Source organism: Drosophila rhopaloa, unplaced genomic scaffold (genome assembly GCF_018152115.1).
Source record: "Drosophila rhopaloa isolate 14029-0021.01 unplaced genomic scaffold, ASM1815211v1 contig_185, whole genome shotgun sequence".
NCBI lineage: Eukaryota > Metazoa > Arthropoda > Insecta > Diptera > Drosophilidae > Drosophila > Drosophila rhopaloa.
In genome coordinates this window covers 240,241-253,827 of record NW_025335067.1, presented here as the reverse complement: position 1 = coordinate 253,827, position 13,587 = coordinate 240,241, and the positions used below count along the sequence as shown (strand labels likewise).

The following is a 13,587-nucleotide window of genomic DNA, read 5'->3' as shown; positions in this document are numbered from 1 at the left end:
AAAATATAAATTTAGCTACATATATTACTTAAAAATAATACATGTTTAAATTTAAACAATAAATGTTGTAGAATTTAGCATGCCCTCGATAAATCCAAAATATTTTACCTTAATTTAAACAGTAAATGCTTTCAGTATAATTTTAAATTGTTGAACTTTATTTTTGTTGGCTTACATAAACATACTTCAAAATTTTTAGGCCCACATGCGAAGGAATTGTGGAAAAATGGTTTCGACATGAATAGAATTCACCGTTTATATAAATTCATACGATCTGGTTAGCGTGTGCTGTCCGTCCTCCTCCTTTAAATCATCCAAATCCTCCGTATCCTCGATTTCCTCTTCAGCTGCCGAGTTTCACTTAACTTTAACTGGAACCGAGCAAAAGTAGAAAACATTCAAATCTTAAACATTAGCGTTAAATATTCGTTCGCCTAGGAATTCCGATATTGAAAGGTTTTAAGAGATTTTGATCAAATAGAACATACATATACATATTAACCATATATAAATGAGGCGACTTTGAGTCGCTCCTTGGAGAAGCTTACTATAGTTATTTTCTCATTTTTTTGTTTCTGTGTGTTTCTTATGTTTTTTACTGTCGTTAAACTGGCTGCTTGCATGCGTGCGTGTTTATGGGTAGAGTGTGTTTTTGTGTAGTGTGTGAGAGTGAATATAAGTCATGATTTTTTCTGTATCCCAGTTGGAGGGCAACTAATCCGCCTAATCCTTGCAGGTGGACGTGTCCATGGGACTGGCCGGTTGAATGAAGGCCGTGGCCGCCGAGCTGGGCGGATTGGTTGGCGTGAACGCCGACAGTGAGGAGTTGCTGCTGCTGTTGACCATGTTGCCGCTGGACGAGTTGTTCAGGCTAATGTTCATCAGGTTGGACGATGACGACGAGGCACTGGAGTTGCCCGTGAGCTGGGCCAACAGTCCTCCTCCCCCACCGCCAGCCAAAAAGGTGGCGCTGCTGCCCGCCGAAGGCATCGAACCCAGGCTCAGGCGTTCGCCGCCCAGATTCGAGAGGAAGCCGCCAGCGGCATTCCCAGCGGACACGGACGCCGAGGAGGAGCTGCCGGTGCCGAGAATTCCGAGCAATGGGTTCGTGGAGGTCAGCACGTTGGGTGCAGAAGTGTTCAGACCCAGCATGGGCGTTGGCAGTGCTGGCTTGATGAAGCGCTCGCTGGCACGACGATTCTATACGAAGAAATCAAATATTATATACCTGGAAGTCATTAAATTATATACCAGACTCACCACTAGCTGGCCGCAGGCATAGCAGCGGTTCTGGCCCGCCGTGCCCGGACTGAGAGGGCGGCTGCTCGAGGGACTGTGGGAGACTGGACTGCTGATTGTGCGCTGACGTTGGGCACTAACGGCGGATGCTGCGGCCGCCGCTGCCGCCGACGCTGCAGCGGAAGAACCGCCCGCCATCAAGCTCTCGTTGTAGAAGCGCTCTTCGTCCATTTCCAGTGAGGATTCCGACTCGGAGAGGTGCCGGCACAGGGCCTCACGACGCTCCACCTCCTGCTTGAGCTTGCGCTGTAGACGGGCGTTCTCATCGCGTATGGATTTTTCCTCCAGAGCATACTGCTGCGTCTTGATGGTGGCCTCCTTCTGGGCGGCGGCTAGATCGGAGCGATAACGGAGCACTTCGGAGCGCAGAATCTGGATGTGAGCACTCAAACTGGTGGCCGTATCGCCCCCGTTGGCATGGGCATTGTTCGTGATGTCTCGGGGAGTGGTCGGATCGGAGACGGGCTGATCCAGCTTGATCTGCAGGGATCGTTTTTCGGTCTCCAACTTGTCCATGCGCTTCCACAACTTGTTTACGAGAGCTTCTTGCTCCTGTTCTAAAGTGTTCTCCAGCTCGACCATTTCGCGGCGCAGCTGTTCGAGGTTGGTCTGCTTGTTGTCCGTCTCAGCCTGGAGCTTCTCGATCTTGCGCATCAGCTTGTTCACAAGGCACTCCTGCTCCTGCTCAAGTGTCTGCTCCAGCTTGCACTTCTCTTGGCGCAGCTGGTCGAGCTTGCGGGAGAGATCGTTGGTCAGGCACTCCTCCTCGCGCTCGTAGTGATGCGCCAACGTCTCCTTCTCCTTCTTGAGCGCCTGAATCTTCTTCAGAAGTGTGTTTGAGATGTATTCCTCCTCCTGCTCGGCTTTGGCTTGCTGTTGGTTAGGCAAATAATAATATTACGGAATAAGTTAAAAGTTTAACGATCTATCCTCAGGTTATGAACCTATTATGGTCCAATTGGTAATACATTTTAGAACATTGAAAAGAGCATTTTTTAATTGGAGTAATTTAAACATTAAAGTTAAGTACAAAATATACCCAATAACTTAATTTTAAAAGTTATTAAATTGGTCGTATATATTTCACTGGATGTAAATCTATAAACCTTATTGTATGTATCATCATTAAATCGCTTATATTCCGCAATATAAAAAAACAGAAATTTCAAGCAGCAAAGCAAATATTCTACAAAATGTTGTAACCGAATAACAACCTTTAAAATATGCTAATTATTTGACATTGGTGACATGAATACGACTGGGAAGTGTATTGTGCGTGCAAAATTGAAACCAGTGTAAAATCCATGTGAATCCTATTACGTTCTTTGATTTCATATGTGTTTTTCTAGACATTGTAGATACTAACAATGATTACAGAGGCCTGTTTGAGGCAGCGATTCTCCTCCTGCACCACCTTGCACTTTGTTTTGAAGGTGTCCAGCTCGGCTTTCAGCACCCTAGAAGCGTATAATCATGTGAATACAGGGAAATGGGAATTACATTAGCGGTGGATGACTCACTTGTTCTGCTGGGTCAGCGACTCGATCCTCTTCTGGAGCTGCTCCCGGGAGACTGGACTTGGGGGCAGCATGGTGCCGCCATCCAGAGAACTCTCCGATTCACAAGGACTCTCCATGCCTGCAAAACCAAAGGTAAATGGCCCTGTGCCATGGCGTTTTTTGAGCATATATTACAATAAATAATGTATGCCAGTCGCTTTTAAGCTATATATGTATATATTCTTTATTCTCGATTTTTTCTACGTCTCATGAAGAACAAAGAATAAAGAAATCGGTCGGTGGTGGTGTTTGGTTTTGGCCCTGATCCGATAGAAAAGTTTAACCTTCAGCTGTGATTTTCTGTGCATCTGACTTGATGCAATTTTTCGGAAATCGATAGAAGGGCAAGGTCGGTGGAGAAAGGGATTGCAAAGGGGGGCTGCACAACCACCCACAGTCCTCCACCCCCCTCCACTTCCCCAGGGGACACAACCACCCCCCATTCACCGCTCCCATTTACCGGCTGAAAATGTTAGCTTTCCCTGATTTTACCTTTAGCTACCTGGCTTTTGTGTTGGATCGCCTTAAAAGACTGCTCCTCCCCCTTCACCACTCCTTCGCCAGCGCTGTTTCACCAGGGCTCTGGTCGCTTTTCCTCACTTTCCTCGTTCCTCTTTTCGCCAGTGCAGGCGTTAAGGTGCAGCTGCAAACCGATTTAAGTTGAACTTCTTACGTCTGCTTAGGGCCTGCCGATCTGCGTGTGAAACATTTTGCCGAACCGATCAAATAAAATTAATATCAAATTGCGAAAAATTGCTTCCACAGTAGAGATGAGCGCGTGCCTTTTTCTATCGGCACGACCCGGCACGAACACGTCGTGATATTTTATAAGCACGCACGATGAACAATTTCAAAAACTCGGCACGTCCCGAACACGTCAATTGCAAACAATAAAATGTATCAATATAAGTGTATACACAATGGATAATAAACATTTAGAATACCTGAAAATAAAATTGTATTCAATCACGATTTTTTGAAATACAAATTAAACCTTGTTTTTCGACTTGATTAAATAATTCCAGAGCTCGGAAACTTTTCGATAGTTCCTGCGGTATATACATGTGTTACTTAAAAACTCTAGATTCTATAAAGATGATCGTTGATCTGAATTTACAAGTCAGCTAACTTAGCATGTTATTTTTTTCTGCATTAAAAATGTAAGCAATGTTAAAGACAACTTAAATGGTTTTAATATTTTTCGTGCTTTTCGTGATGGTTTTAAGCACGAGTTCTCACCAACATTCACGGAATTAAATTGACCGTATATGAAGCCAAATACCAAAAAGCGCTCACCGCAAAATGCCGCAAACTGCTCCCTTTCTGCTAATGGCCATGTTCAGCTGAAATTCATGAACGAGTAGTGATGACTGAATAATCAGTAATCTGTTATCAAGTTGTTTTCCACACCAGTGGATATAAAAGACACGGCGCCAAAACAATTACGAATATCCTGTGTTAAGTAATTTTTCTGCAATTTGTCGGTGCTGAAAGTTATTAATTTTTCAAGAAACCCTAGAAAAAACAATTTCGTTAAACCCAATGCTTTTTATTAGTTCCAAGTTTCGGAGTTATCAAAAGTAACAAGGAAAATATTATAAATGTTTATAAAAAGGATAACTAAAGATCCATCTAAAATGATCTACTGGAAATCCCAACAAGATAAGTTTCCGAACAAGAATCGACTTTTAGAGTCAAATGCTTTACTTTAGGCGTTTGTTTGAAAATTATTTTGGAAGTTTTAAGTGAGACCATTTGTCGGTAGAGGGGCTGCCAGTGTGACCACTCGAACTTGCGCGTGCACTAAAAATTTAAATTCAAATTTTGTGCATAGTTATATAACTTTTTTAATAATAAAACTCACAGATTGCCTGAAAAATGGAAAATACGTAACTTCGGTGTTTTTAAAGGTAAGAAGTTGGGATTTTGTATGGATTTTATTTTGGCCAACCAATATAATTTACAAAATATTCTGCTCCGCCCGAAGTTAGCTTTCCTTTCTTGTTTTTAGTAATGTAGCCATAGAAATCGAAATGTAGTCTATTTGTAATAACTGCAAGGGTATATACATTTCTTTCACTGCTAGCGAACTCGTTTTTCGATCTGAGTACTAGGATTGGATAAGTTAGTATATTTTGCAAATTGCTTTGGAATATTTTAACGGTGCAATGCGGTCACACCATCCTCCACGTGCAGCGCGTAAAAAACAATAATTTGATCATTTGAGCAATTCAATCGCTTTAACAATGGCCGACGATGCCGGCCAGGACAAGCGCAAGCAGCACCGCGCCCGTCAGTCCGGCGTGAAGGCGGACAAGAAGAAGCTGAAGGCCAAGAAGGACACGAACCAAAAGGAACCCGAGTTGACCGCCAGGCAGAGGAATCCCAAAGCATTCGCCATCAACTCGGCGCAGCGGGCAGAGAGGAACTTCCGGCGCAAGGAAGATATCACGGCCAAGAAGCAGCATATCCCGGTTGTAGACCAAACTCCGGACGTACCACCTCCCGTACTAATTGCCGTGGTCGGTCCTCCCAAGGTGGGCAAGACTACGCTGATCAAGGATCTAATCAAGAGCTTCACCCGCACCAATGTCACCGAGATCAAAGGTCCCATCACCATTGTGACCTCCAAGAAGCGCCGAATCACCCTGGTGGAGTGCAACAATGATGTGAACTCTATGATCGATGTGGCCAAGTGTGCCGATCTGGTTTTACTCCTTTGCGACGCGAGCTATGGCTTCGAGATGGAGATCTTTGAGTTCCTGAACATTTGCCAGGTGCACGGCATGCCCAAGATCATGGGTGTGCTAACCCACCTGGACATGATCAAGAACCCCAAGCAACTAAGGAAGCGCAAGAAGGAGCTGAAGCACCGCTTCTGGACGGAGGTGTACGATGGCGCTAAGCTCTTCTACCTTTCCGGCCTGCTCCATGGCGAGTACCTTCGGAATGAAGTCAAGAACCTCGGACGCTTCATATCCGTCATGAAGTTCCGTCCGCTGCAGTGGCGAGGGGCACATAGTTATCTGCTGGTAGATCGCCTGGAGGATGTCACGAACACGGATCGCGTGCGCCGAGATCCGAAGTGCGATCGTGAGGTGGTACTCTATGGGTATGTCCGAGGAGTACCTCTCAAGCAGGAGCACATGGTGCACATTGCTGGACTGGGTGATGCCCGCATTGATGAGCTGAGCGCCATACCCGATCCGTGTCCTCTCCCAGGCACCGAAAAGAAGCGCAGTCTGCTGGAGAAGGAGCGTTTGCTGTACGCCCCCATGTCCGGTGTGGGTGGCATTGTCTACGATAAGGATGCAGTGTACATTGAGCTGCAAGGTTCGCACTCGCACAAGGAGCAGGAGCAGACCGCAGAAGCAGCCGAGCAGGCAGAACTGGTCAGCAAGCTCATTGACAAGAAGGCCACCATCGATGAGCAGATGGAGCAGCAGGAGTTCCGTCTCTTCTCAGATGGCAAGCCTATCAAGTCGAAGGATTTCCGCAATGATCAGGACGACGAGGAAGAGGAGGAAAGTAGCGAAGATGAAGATGAAGAGGGGGCGGATTCTGGTTTGGATGCTGCTGGCAGTGAGGACGAGCAGGACGAGTTCGATGCGGAGGATTGGCGTGGCGAGAACAGCGAGGAGGAGAATCCTGAGGACTCCGATGCAGCCTCCTCGGGCGACGAGGAGTATCAAAGCCTAGGGAATGTGAAAACGGCCAACGAGTCCGATTCGGACGATGAGGAGGCCCGCGTCCTGGCCAGCAATATGAGCTGGAAAACAAACCTGGCCCAGAAGGCGCGTGATGCCTTTCTCCAACGCCATTCGGAGTCCAAGAACCTGATGCGCCTCGTTTACGGTGTTTTCAATCAGAGCGAACTCCGGCAGGAGGCGGACGCAGAAGGCAACGAAGACTCCGAAGAGGAGCTGGGTGGCCTCTTCCGAGTGGCCGCAAAGAAGCAGACCCAACAGCAATCAGACAAGGACATCAGGGATAAGGACGAGCGATGTTTGTTTGAGTATCAGGGTGGTATGTAGCCTCTTGATTCTACTTTTAACACAACAATATATGTTCACGTCTTACTTGTTCCAGATGCCACACGCGATTGGCTGGCGGAGGAAAACAAGGAGCTGATCAAGAACTGCTTCGTTACCGGGAAGTGGAAGGCCAGCGAGGATGCAGAAAATCTGCTTAAGATGGACGACATGAGTGACGCCGAAAGCGAGGTGTACGGGGACTTTGAGGATCTGGAGACGGGCGAGCAACATAGCGGCAAACCCAAGACAGACGATGGTGAAGATTCGGATGACGAAAGTGCAAAACCTGAGGAATCCGCAGCAGCCAAGCGCAAAATGACCCGCGTAGAGGAGGAAAACCTTACCAAAGCAGAGCTTATGTCGAAAAAACTGAAGTTAAAAGCCAAGTTCGATGCGGAGTACGACAACAGTGGCGAGGGAAAGGGCGAGGAGGAAACAGGTCGCATCACCGGGGATCACTCATTCTACGAGGACCTCAAAGCGGAGGCTCAGCGGCAGAGCGAGCTGAACAAAAGCGAGTTCGCCCACCTGGACAATGAGTTCCGTATTCAAATCGAGGGCTATCGACCGGGTCTATATGTCCGCTTGGGATTCAAGCAGCTCCCCGCCGAGTTTGTGGAGAACTTCGATGCCAGCTATCCCGTGCTGGTTGGTGCCCTAAACATGACCGAGGAGAATGTAGGCTATGTCAACTGCAAGGTGAAGAAACACCGCTGGTACAAGAAGATCCTCAAAACTGGAGATCCTTTGATCATATCGATGGGCTGGCGCCGCTTCCAAACGGTGGCCATCTTTGCCAAGGTGGAGGACAACTTCCGACAGCGCTACCTTAAGTACACACCCAACCACGTCACCTGCAGCATGACCTTCTGGGGTCCAATCACCCCTCAAAATACGGGTTTCCTAGCCTTGCAGACTGTGCGTCAGGACCAGGAGGAGATGCGTCGGCTGGGCTTCCGGATAGCTGCCACTGGCTGCGTCACCGAACTCGACAAATCCTCGCAAATCATGAAGAAGCTCAAGCTGGTGGGACATCCGTTCAAGATCTACAAGAAGACAGCCTTTGTGAAGGACATGTTCAACTCATCGCTGGAAGTGGCCAAGTTCGAAGGCGCCAAGATTAAAACGGTCTCTGGAATACGAGGACAGATCAAGAAGGCTCACCACACGCCCGAGGGTTCTTATCGCGCCACATTTGAGGACAAGATCTTGCTGAGCGACATAGTCTTCTGTCGCACCTGGTTCCGAGTGGAGGTGCCCCGGTTCTATGCTCCTGTGACCTCACTCCTTCTGCCGCTGGAGCAGAAGAGCCAGTGGCAGGGCATGAAGACGCTGGGCCAGCTCAAGCGGGAGCGTGCAGTGCAGAATGCCGCCCAGCCGGACAGCATGTACACGGCGATCGTGCGCAAGGAGAAGATCTTCCGACCTCTCGCTATACCCAAGGCACTCCAAAGGGCGCTGCCGTACAAGGACAAACCCAAGCTGGGACCGGAGGATCCCAAGGCGGCGTTGGAACGTGTGGCTGTGGTCAACTCACCGTACGAACAGAAGGTGGCCAAGATGATGAAGATGATAGAGACTAACTACAAGGACAAGCGGCATCGTGAACGGGTGGAGATGAAGAAGCGGATGAAAAACTACCGCGAAAAGAAGCGCGAGAAGATGGCCTCGAAGGAGCGGCGCCAAAAGGAGTTGCGCAAGAAGGTATCGCGGGCCATTAGCAAGATGAGGGGAAAGAAGTCTGCCTGATTGGGATTTTTAAAAGGGTGAGACTACTGAAAAATCGTATGTATGGAAAGTAGATGTTGGACAATTTTGCTGTATAAAATATAGGTAAAACAAAATAAAATGTTTTTAATAAAAAAAGGACAGACCCTTTGCAGATCCGTCTAAAGGATGGTCCTTCTAATTAAATACCCAACACTGTTAAATTTCTATTACAATTTACTCAACGACCGGACTGCCGGCGCTGGAGCAACTGCAGCATTCGCTGGATCCGATAGCGTTTGGCCAGCGACTGATGCAGCTGGTCCAGCAGGCCGGGAAGCACCGGTCTCAGCTTGAAAAATATATATATAACTCAACACCGCTTAGGGACTAACTTGAACTGGACATGGGCGGAACTAACGTGGTATACTCTAGTCCTGGCTCTTGTTGTCATCGATCGTCTTCAAAGCGGCCAAGAGGGCGTGCTTGCGGCTGCCGGTCATGTGGCTACTGGCCGCCGCTCCGCCGGCGATGCTGTTCCGCTTCTTGGGTGCTGGATCGTCGCGCATGTTACTATTGCTCGCCTGGCGGCAGAACGTCTTCAGGAAGCTCTCGCGCTCCTTGTAGTCATCCGAGATCTGCTTTCGCAAGCTGGACATGTTCTCCTTAAGGCGTGGAGCACGAATACTGTTGTCCTGGGACTGGGAAAAGGGTTAAGGATTATCACTTGAATGGAATTATAAAGGTATGTGCCACCTCCTCGTCGCTGCGCTGCGTGTGCTGACCATCCGTTCCCTCGTCCTCCTCCAGCGACTCCTCTAAAATATCACCCTCGCTGCTCTTGGCGTCCAGGTAGGCGGCGTATTTCACCAGACTGGCTTCGTTGGCATTCTCCTCGCTGTTTTCCTCCGGCTCTTCGCTCTCCTCGCACATCTTGTTCATCAGGCCGTAGGCATCCTCCTCGTCATCATCGCCAGCCGGTTCATAGTCCTCCTCGTACTCGTACTCCAGGGACTTCAGCGAATGCTGTTTCGACTTAACCTCGACGGATGCCATTTTGGACAGGGTCTCCGGATCACGACGCTTGCTGGCCTGGACACTGTCCGTCTTGGCAGCTCCACTGCTAATTCTGGATCTACCGGCTTTTCCCGAGGACACTGGTATCTTTCCCTGGGCCGAGAGCATTTGGCTGAGAGTGGAACGACTTGGGTTCTGTCCCATCTTGGATTGGTTGGTGGCCGGCGGCAGGATGAGCTTGCCGCCACGACTTCCCACCTGTCGCTCCACGTGATTAGGCGGAGTATTCGGCCCACTCTTGTCCTCCGCACTGTCCTTCTCAAAGTCATAGAACGAATCCGACTCCAGCACATCTGTCAAGGCGTTGAACTCGCTCTGGTTGTTCTTCTCAATGGCCTTGTCCAGCATCTCCAGCGACTTCTCCAGCTTGTCGATCTTGTCCGGCTCCTCGGAGACGCCGCTCAGCTTGGCGCGTCGCCCCGACGACAAGGGATTCACCTTGTCGGTGCCGAGCTAAAGGATTTACCACGATTTAACTTAAATATTGTTTCATACATCCCCCAGCTATACGCACAGTGTACTCCTCCAGCTTCCGATAGCCACTGATCTCGAGCTTGGCCTTCTCCAGCTTCAGCAACACCTCCTTCCCCTTCTTCTGCTCGTTTAGCAGCTGCTGGCGGAAGTTCTTGGACTCCAGCTGCACCTTGCGGGCCATCAGCTTCATGTCGTTATCCTTGTCCTCCAAACGCTGCTCCAGAGACTTTAGCTTCTCCTGAAGCTTCTGGCGCTCATCGAGGTTCCTTAAAGAAAGATGTGAATTTTGATTAGTTAATAAAATAGATATTGAGGAAATGAATTTCAATCTTTTCTCCATAAGGGATAAATATTTAATATACAATGAAATAGATTTGAGTAATAGTTTTCGTACTATTAAATTATCATGTACTATTAAATTGTCATGTAATTTGTTTAGAAGATTTTCGTGATTTAAATGAGATACTTCAAATTGACAATGATGGAACTAAAAGGAAAATATCATTAATGAATGTTATTCATCCAAATTGTCCTCACTACCCAAAATTTAAGAACTTTAGAAAAATACAATTTTTACATTAAACTTTGATATAACATTGTAGATTAGAGCCTAAACTGTTTATTTTAAAATCAAACTAAAATAAGCAAGTTGTTTTAAAGTTGACCTGAATAAAACGAGCTAAAATCAAAAGTTTTTTTATATCTCCCACTAAGTTAGATCATGTAAAATATATATTGAATTCTAAAGAAGCCAAGATCAATTTAAAGATTTCAGAAATTTCAGTCTAGAGAAATTATTATCTTCTGTACATCTATTGTTTAATCTGATCACATACTTATCCTTGTTGAGCTGGCTGTAGTGCTTGTTCTGATCGCTCAGCGATAGGATGATGGCTTCCTTCTGCTTCAGCTTGAGCTCCAGATCCTTGTTGATGGATTGCAGATTCCGGTACTTGGTCTGCCACACGCGTAGCTCTTCGGCGTGGGAGTGGAGCAACTGCGGCAACTCCGCCGTGTTCGACTCGTACTTATTCAGCGCCGAGTTCTGACGTTTGTGGAGGGTGCGCAGCATGCGGTTCTCATGCGCCAGGTTGGCGATCTCCGCCTGGGCATCGGCCAGTTGATTCTGGAAGGTCTTGGCGCGCAGATTCCTCGCGGACATGACCCGCTGATGGATCTCACTGTGGTTCTGGGAAACCATTGCCGGCTGGCTATTGCTATTCCCGGATCCCTTCATTCCGCCGCGGTGTTGCGAAGGCGGCTTGCTCCTCTGGTAGATCAAACTGGCCGATTCCCGGGAGCTGGCCGAGAATAGGCTCTCACAGCTCTTTGCCGACGCTCTGAAAAGGGAAGAATAAATGGGGGGTTTTAATAGGGGGGAGTCTCTCAGAAAGTTGGTCTCTACCCACGCCATCAGATTGTTCGCTTCCAAGCGGGGTGGTCTTAAGCCGTAGGACGATGCCGGCTTGCGCGGTGATACCATCTAAGATCCTGCCGCTGCTCCGGAGGATTTCACTGAGATGGCCTGTTGAAGCTGCTAATTCAAAGGCCAATTCGGATGTTTAGTGTATGGAAAGATAGAGAAGCCGGTGCGAGGCGATGTCGAAATATATAACTGAAAACCAAGTGCCTGCTGCTGTGGTTACGCCTGATGTTTGATGTTTGTTTATTGTTTGCTCACCGACTGCTGTGTTCTTGGTTGTTGGGGTTAATTCTGGATTCGGGGGTCCCAGGAACTGGTCGCCATGGCGCCACCGATTGCCAGTCTATCGATGGGGGAATCGACAATTTAGGTGGATAAATTAAAATTAGTTAGAAATTTCCAAGTTACCTTTTAAAAATATCTGTTTTTAAGGTAATTGATACTTTTTACGAATCCTTTTTAGGGATTCCAATATCAATAAACTGTTATCCTTTAAAGGATATATTTTTCTTTTTCTTTCTTTTTATATAAGAGTATGTATGTTTTATGTTGTGTGTTGTTTTTCAGATATTACATTATACCAAGATAAAAAACCAATAAACTAAAAAAAAATATTGTTTTTAAAGCTCGACTTTTTTTAATTATATTAGTCATCATTAACCTTGGATAATAACGATTCAGTAGTTATAGGCACTCAAATTTGTTCGAAATTTGCCGAATGTTTAAAAAAGATGGAAGGATGAAGCTTCTTTGCGGTTTATTCGGTTAATTAAGCAATATAAGCACTAAATTAAAAACCCACATCAGGGGTTAATCAACGCTCCTCATTGAGTTTGGCCTTTATCTCCTGGTATTTGATGCGGTAGAGTCCCTCAGGATCATAGATCTTCTCCAGGCGCTCCCAGTCAGTGGGTCGGTTGTCAATGAGATGACGGGTCACCTTTTCAGCTCCATACCTCTGCTTCTCCGTGCATTTGGTGCAATCGGTTTGGATTGCGTCGGGTAGGATTTCTACAAGGGTTAGTGGGTATTACGAAGTTTTAGCGGCCTGCGACTTTTACTTACCCTTCAGCATCTTTGCATCGGGAGTGCAAGGACCCGTACCCTCCAGGCACTTGATGTAGTTGATCAGCAGTCGCTCTTGGTTGAGGATCTCGTCCAGATCCACATTATCGAACTTGTCGTCGTAGGCCCTTTCCACCATGGGTGCCGATGAGGTGGCCGGCGGATGGGGCAGTCCTTCCACTTGGTAACAGGCGGTGCAGATCAGTGCAACCACCAGCGAGGTGTTCCACAGGGCCAGGCGAAAACTGGAACGTCCCATTTTCGTGTCGATCGTATGCAGTGCTATCCGTATCGACCACCAGGGTTTATATAGAGGCTACCTATCTGGATTACCCTGCGTGTCTCCGTCCAATTTGCCCACTTACCAATTGAACCCAAATTAAATGAATTCAATTTGATTACCTTGAGCCCATCGGGGAACAGCGGTAGCGGATTATTTTCTAACTTAATTTTATTTTATGCGTTCTAGCATTTCTAACTAACAACCTCGTCAATATGACCCAAAATTTGTTCACATACTAGAGTATGGACAAAGTCATAGTTCCCTTTGTTTTTATGAGCCATTTGATCACATCTTAAAAAGTTTTTATTTTTAAGATCTACTACTACAACTGTTTTAAGCTCGATCTTTAAGACCCACGAGTAACCTGAGCTATTCTATTACATATCTGATCAATAACATCATCATTTCAGAGCCATTTGAATTAAAAGTAATTATAATAATTTACTCGAAATTTTAAGTTTTTGTGATGATGATGGCAATGTTAACTTTAATTGCAAAATATATATATAAATGGGTAGCTGGCTCCTAGCGTTATTCTGCCGCAGAAGTCTCTGATAAATATTACGTTGGCATTTCTTGATTTAAGCTCTAATTTAAAAAAATACGCTAGCCTTGAATTTAAAATTATGAACGCGCAAAAGATCAGTTTTGTCGATTACTGTATTT

General features: G+C 46.7%; 4 protein-coding genes across 8 annotated transcripts; 1 reads left to right on the top strand and 3 right to left on the bottom strand.

Annotated features, from left to right (window-relative positions):
• Positions 1-137: 137 nt before the first annotated feature.
• Positions 138-3,653, bottom strand: LOC108048834 (coiled-coil domain-containing protein 6). Of its 5 annotated transcripts, XR_001769507.1 has the most exons (6): positions 3,351-3,653; positions 2,820-2,961; positions 2,666-2,756; positions 1,261-2,172; positions 489-1,200; positions 138-371 (listed from the first exon to the last, which is right to left on the bottom strand). XR_001769507.1 is itself a non-coding variant. In XM_017129746.1 (5 exons), the coding sequence occupies exons 2-5, from the start codon at positions 2,933-2,935 to the stop codon at positions 724-726; spliced, it is 1,596 nt and encodes a 531-aa protein (XP_016985235.1). In that variant the 5' UTR covers positions 2,936-2,961; positions 3,351-3,653; the 3' UTR covers positions 138-723. The 5 variants fall into 5 exon arrangements, 4 of the variants coding, with proteins under 4 accessions (XP_016985235.1, XP_016985237.1, XP_016985236.1 ...); XM_017129746.1 differs by having other exon boundaries at positions 138-1,200; XM_017129748.1 differs by having other exon boundaries at positions 138-1,200; positions 2,820-2,937.
• A 1,376-nt stretch (positions 3,654-5,029) lies between these two features.
• LOC108048816 (ribosome biogenesis protein BMS1 homolog) lies at positions 5,030-8,813 on the top strand. The gene is made up of 2 exons (XM_017129716.2): positions 5,030-6,884; positions 6,948-8,813. The coding sequence occupies exons 1-2, from the start codon at positions 5,105-5,107 to the stop codon at positions 8,639-8,641; spliced, it is 3,474 nt and encodes a 1,157-aa protein (XP_016985205.1). The 5' UTR covers positions 5,030-5,104; the 3' UTR covers positions 8,642-8,813.
• Positions 8,814-8,885: 72 nt separating this feature from the next.
• Positions 8,886-11,808, bottom strand: LOC108048818 (lebercilin). Its single transcript, XM_017129718.1, has 5 exons — positions 11,560-11,808; positions 10,987-11,490; positions 10,191-10,416; positions 9,356-10,129; positions 8,886-9,300 (listed from the first exon to the last, which is right to left on the bottom strand). The coding sequence occupies exons 1-5, from the start codon at positions 11,631-11,633 to the stop codon at positions 9,031-9,033; spliced, it is 1,848 nt and encodes a 615-aa protein (XP_016985207.1). The 5' UTR covers positions 11,634-11,808; the 3' UTR covers positions 8,886-9,030.
• Positions 11,809-12,313: 505 nt separating this feature from the next.
• On the bottom strand, positions 12,314-12,925 carry LOC108048820 (putative odorant-binding protein A10). The gene is made up of 2 exons (XM_017129719.2): positions 12,639-12,925; positions 12,314-12,584 (listed from the first exon to the last, which is right to left on the bottom strand). Exons 1-2 carry the CDS (start codon positions 12,895-12,897, stop codon positions 12,388-12,390), a joined length of 456 nt encoding a protein of 151 aa, XP_016985208.1. The 5' UTR covers positions 12,898-12,925; the 3' UTR covers positions 12,314-12,387.
• Positions 12,926-13,587: the final 662 nt, after the last annotated feature.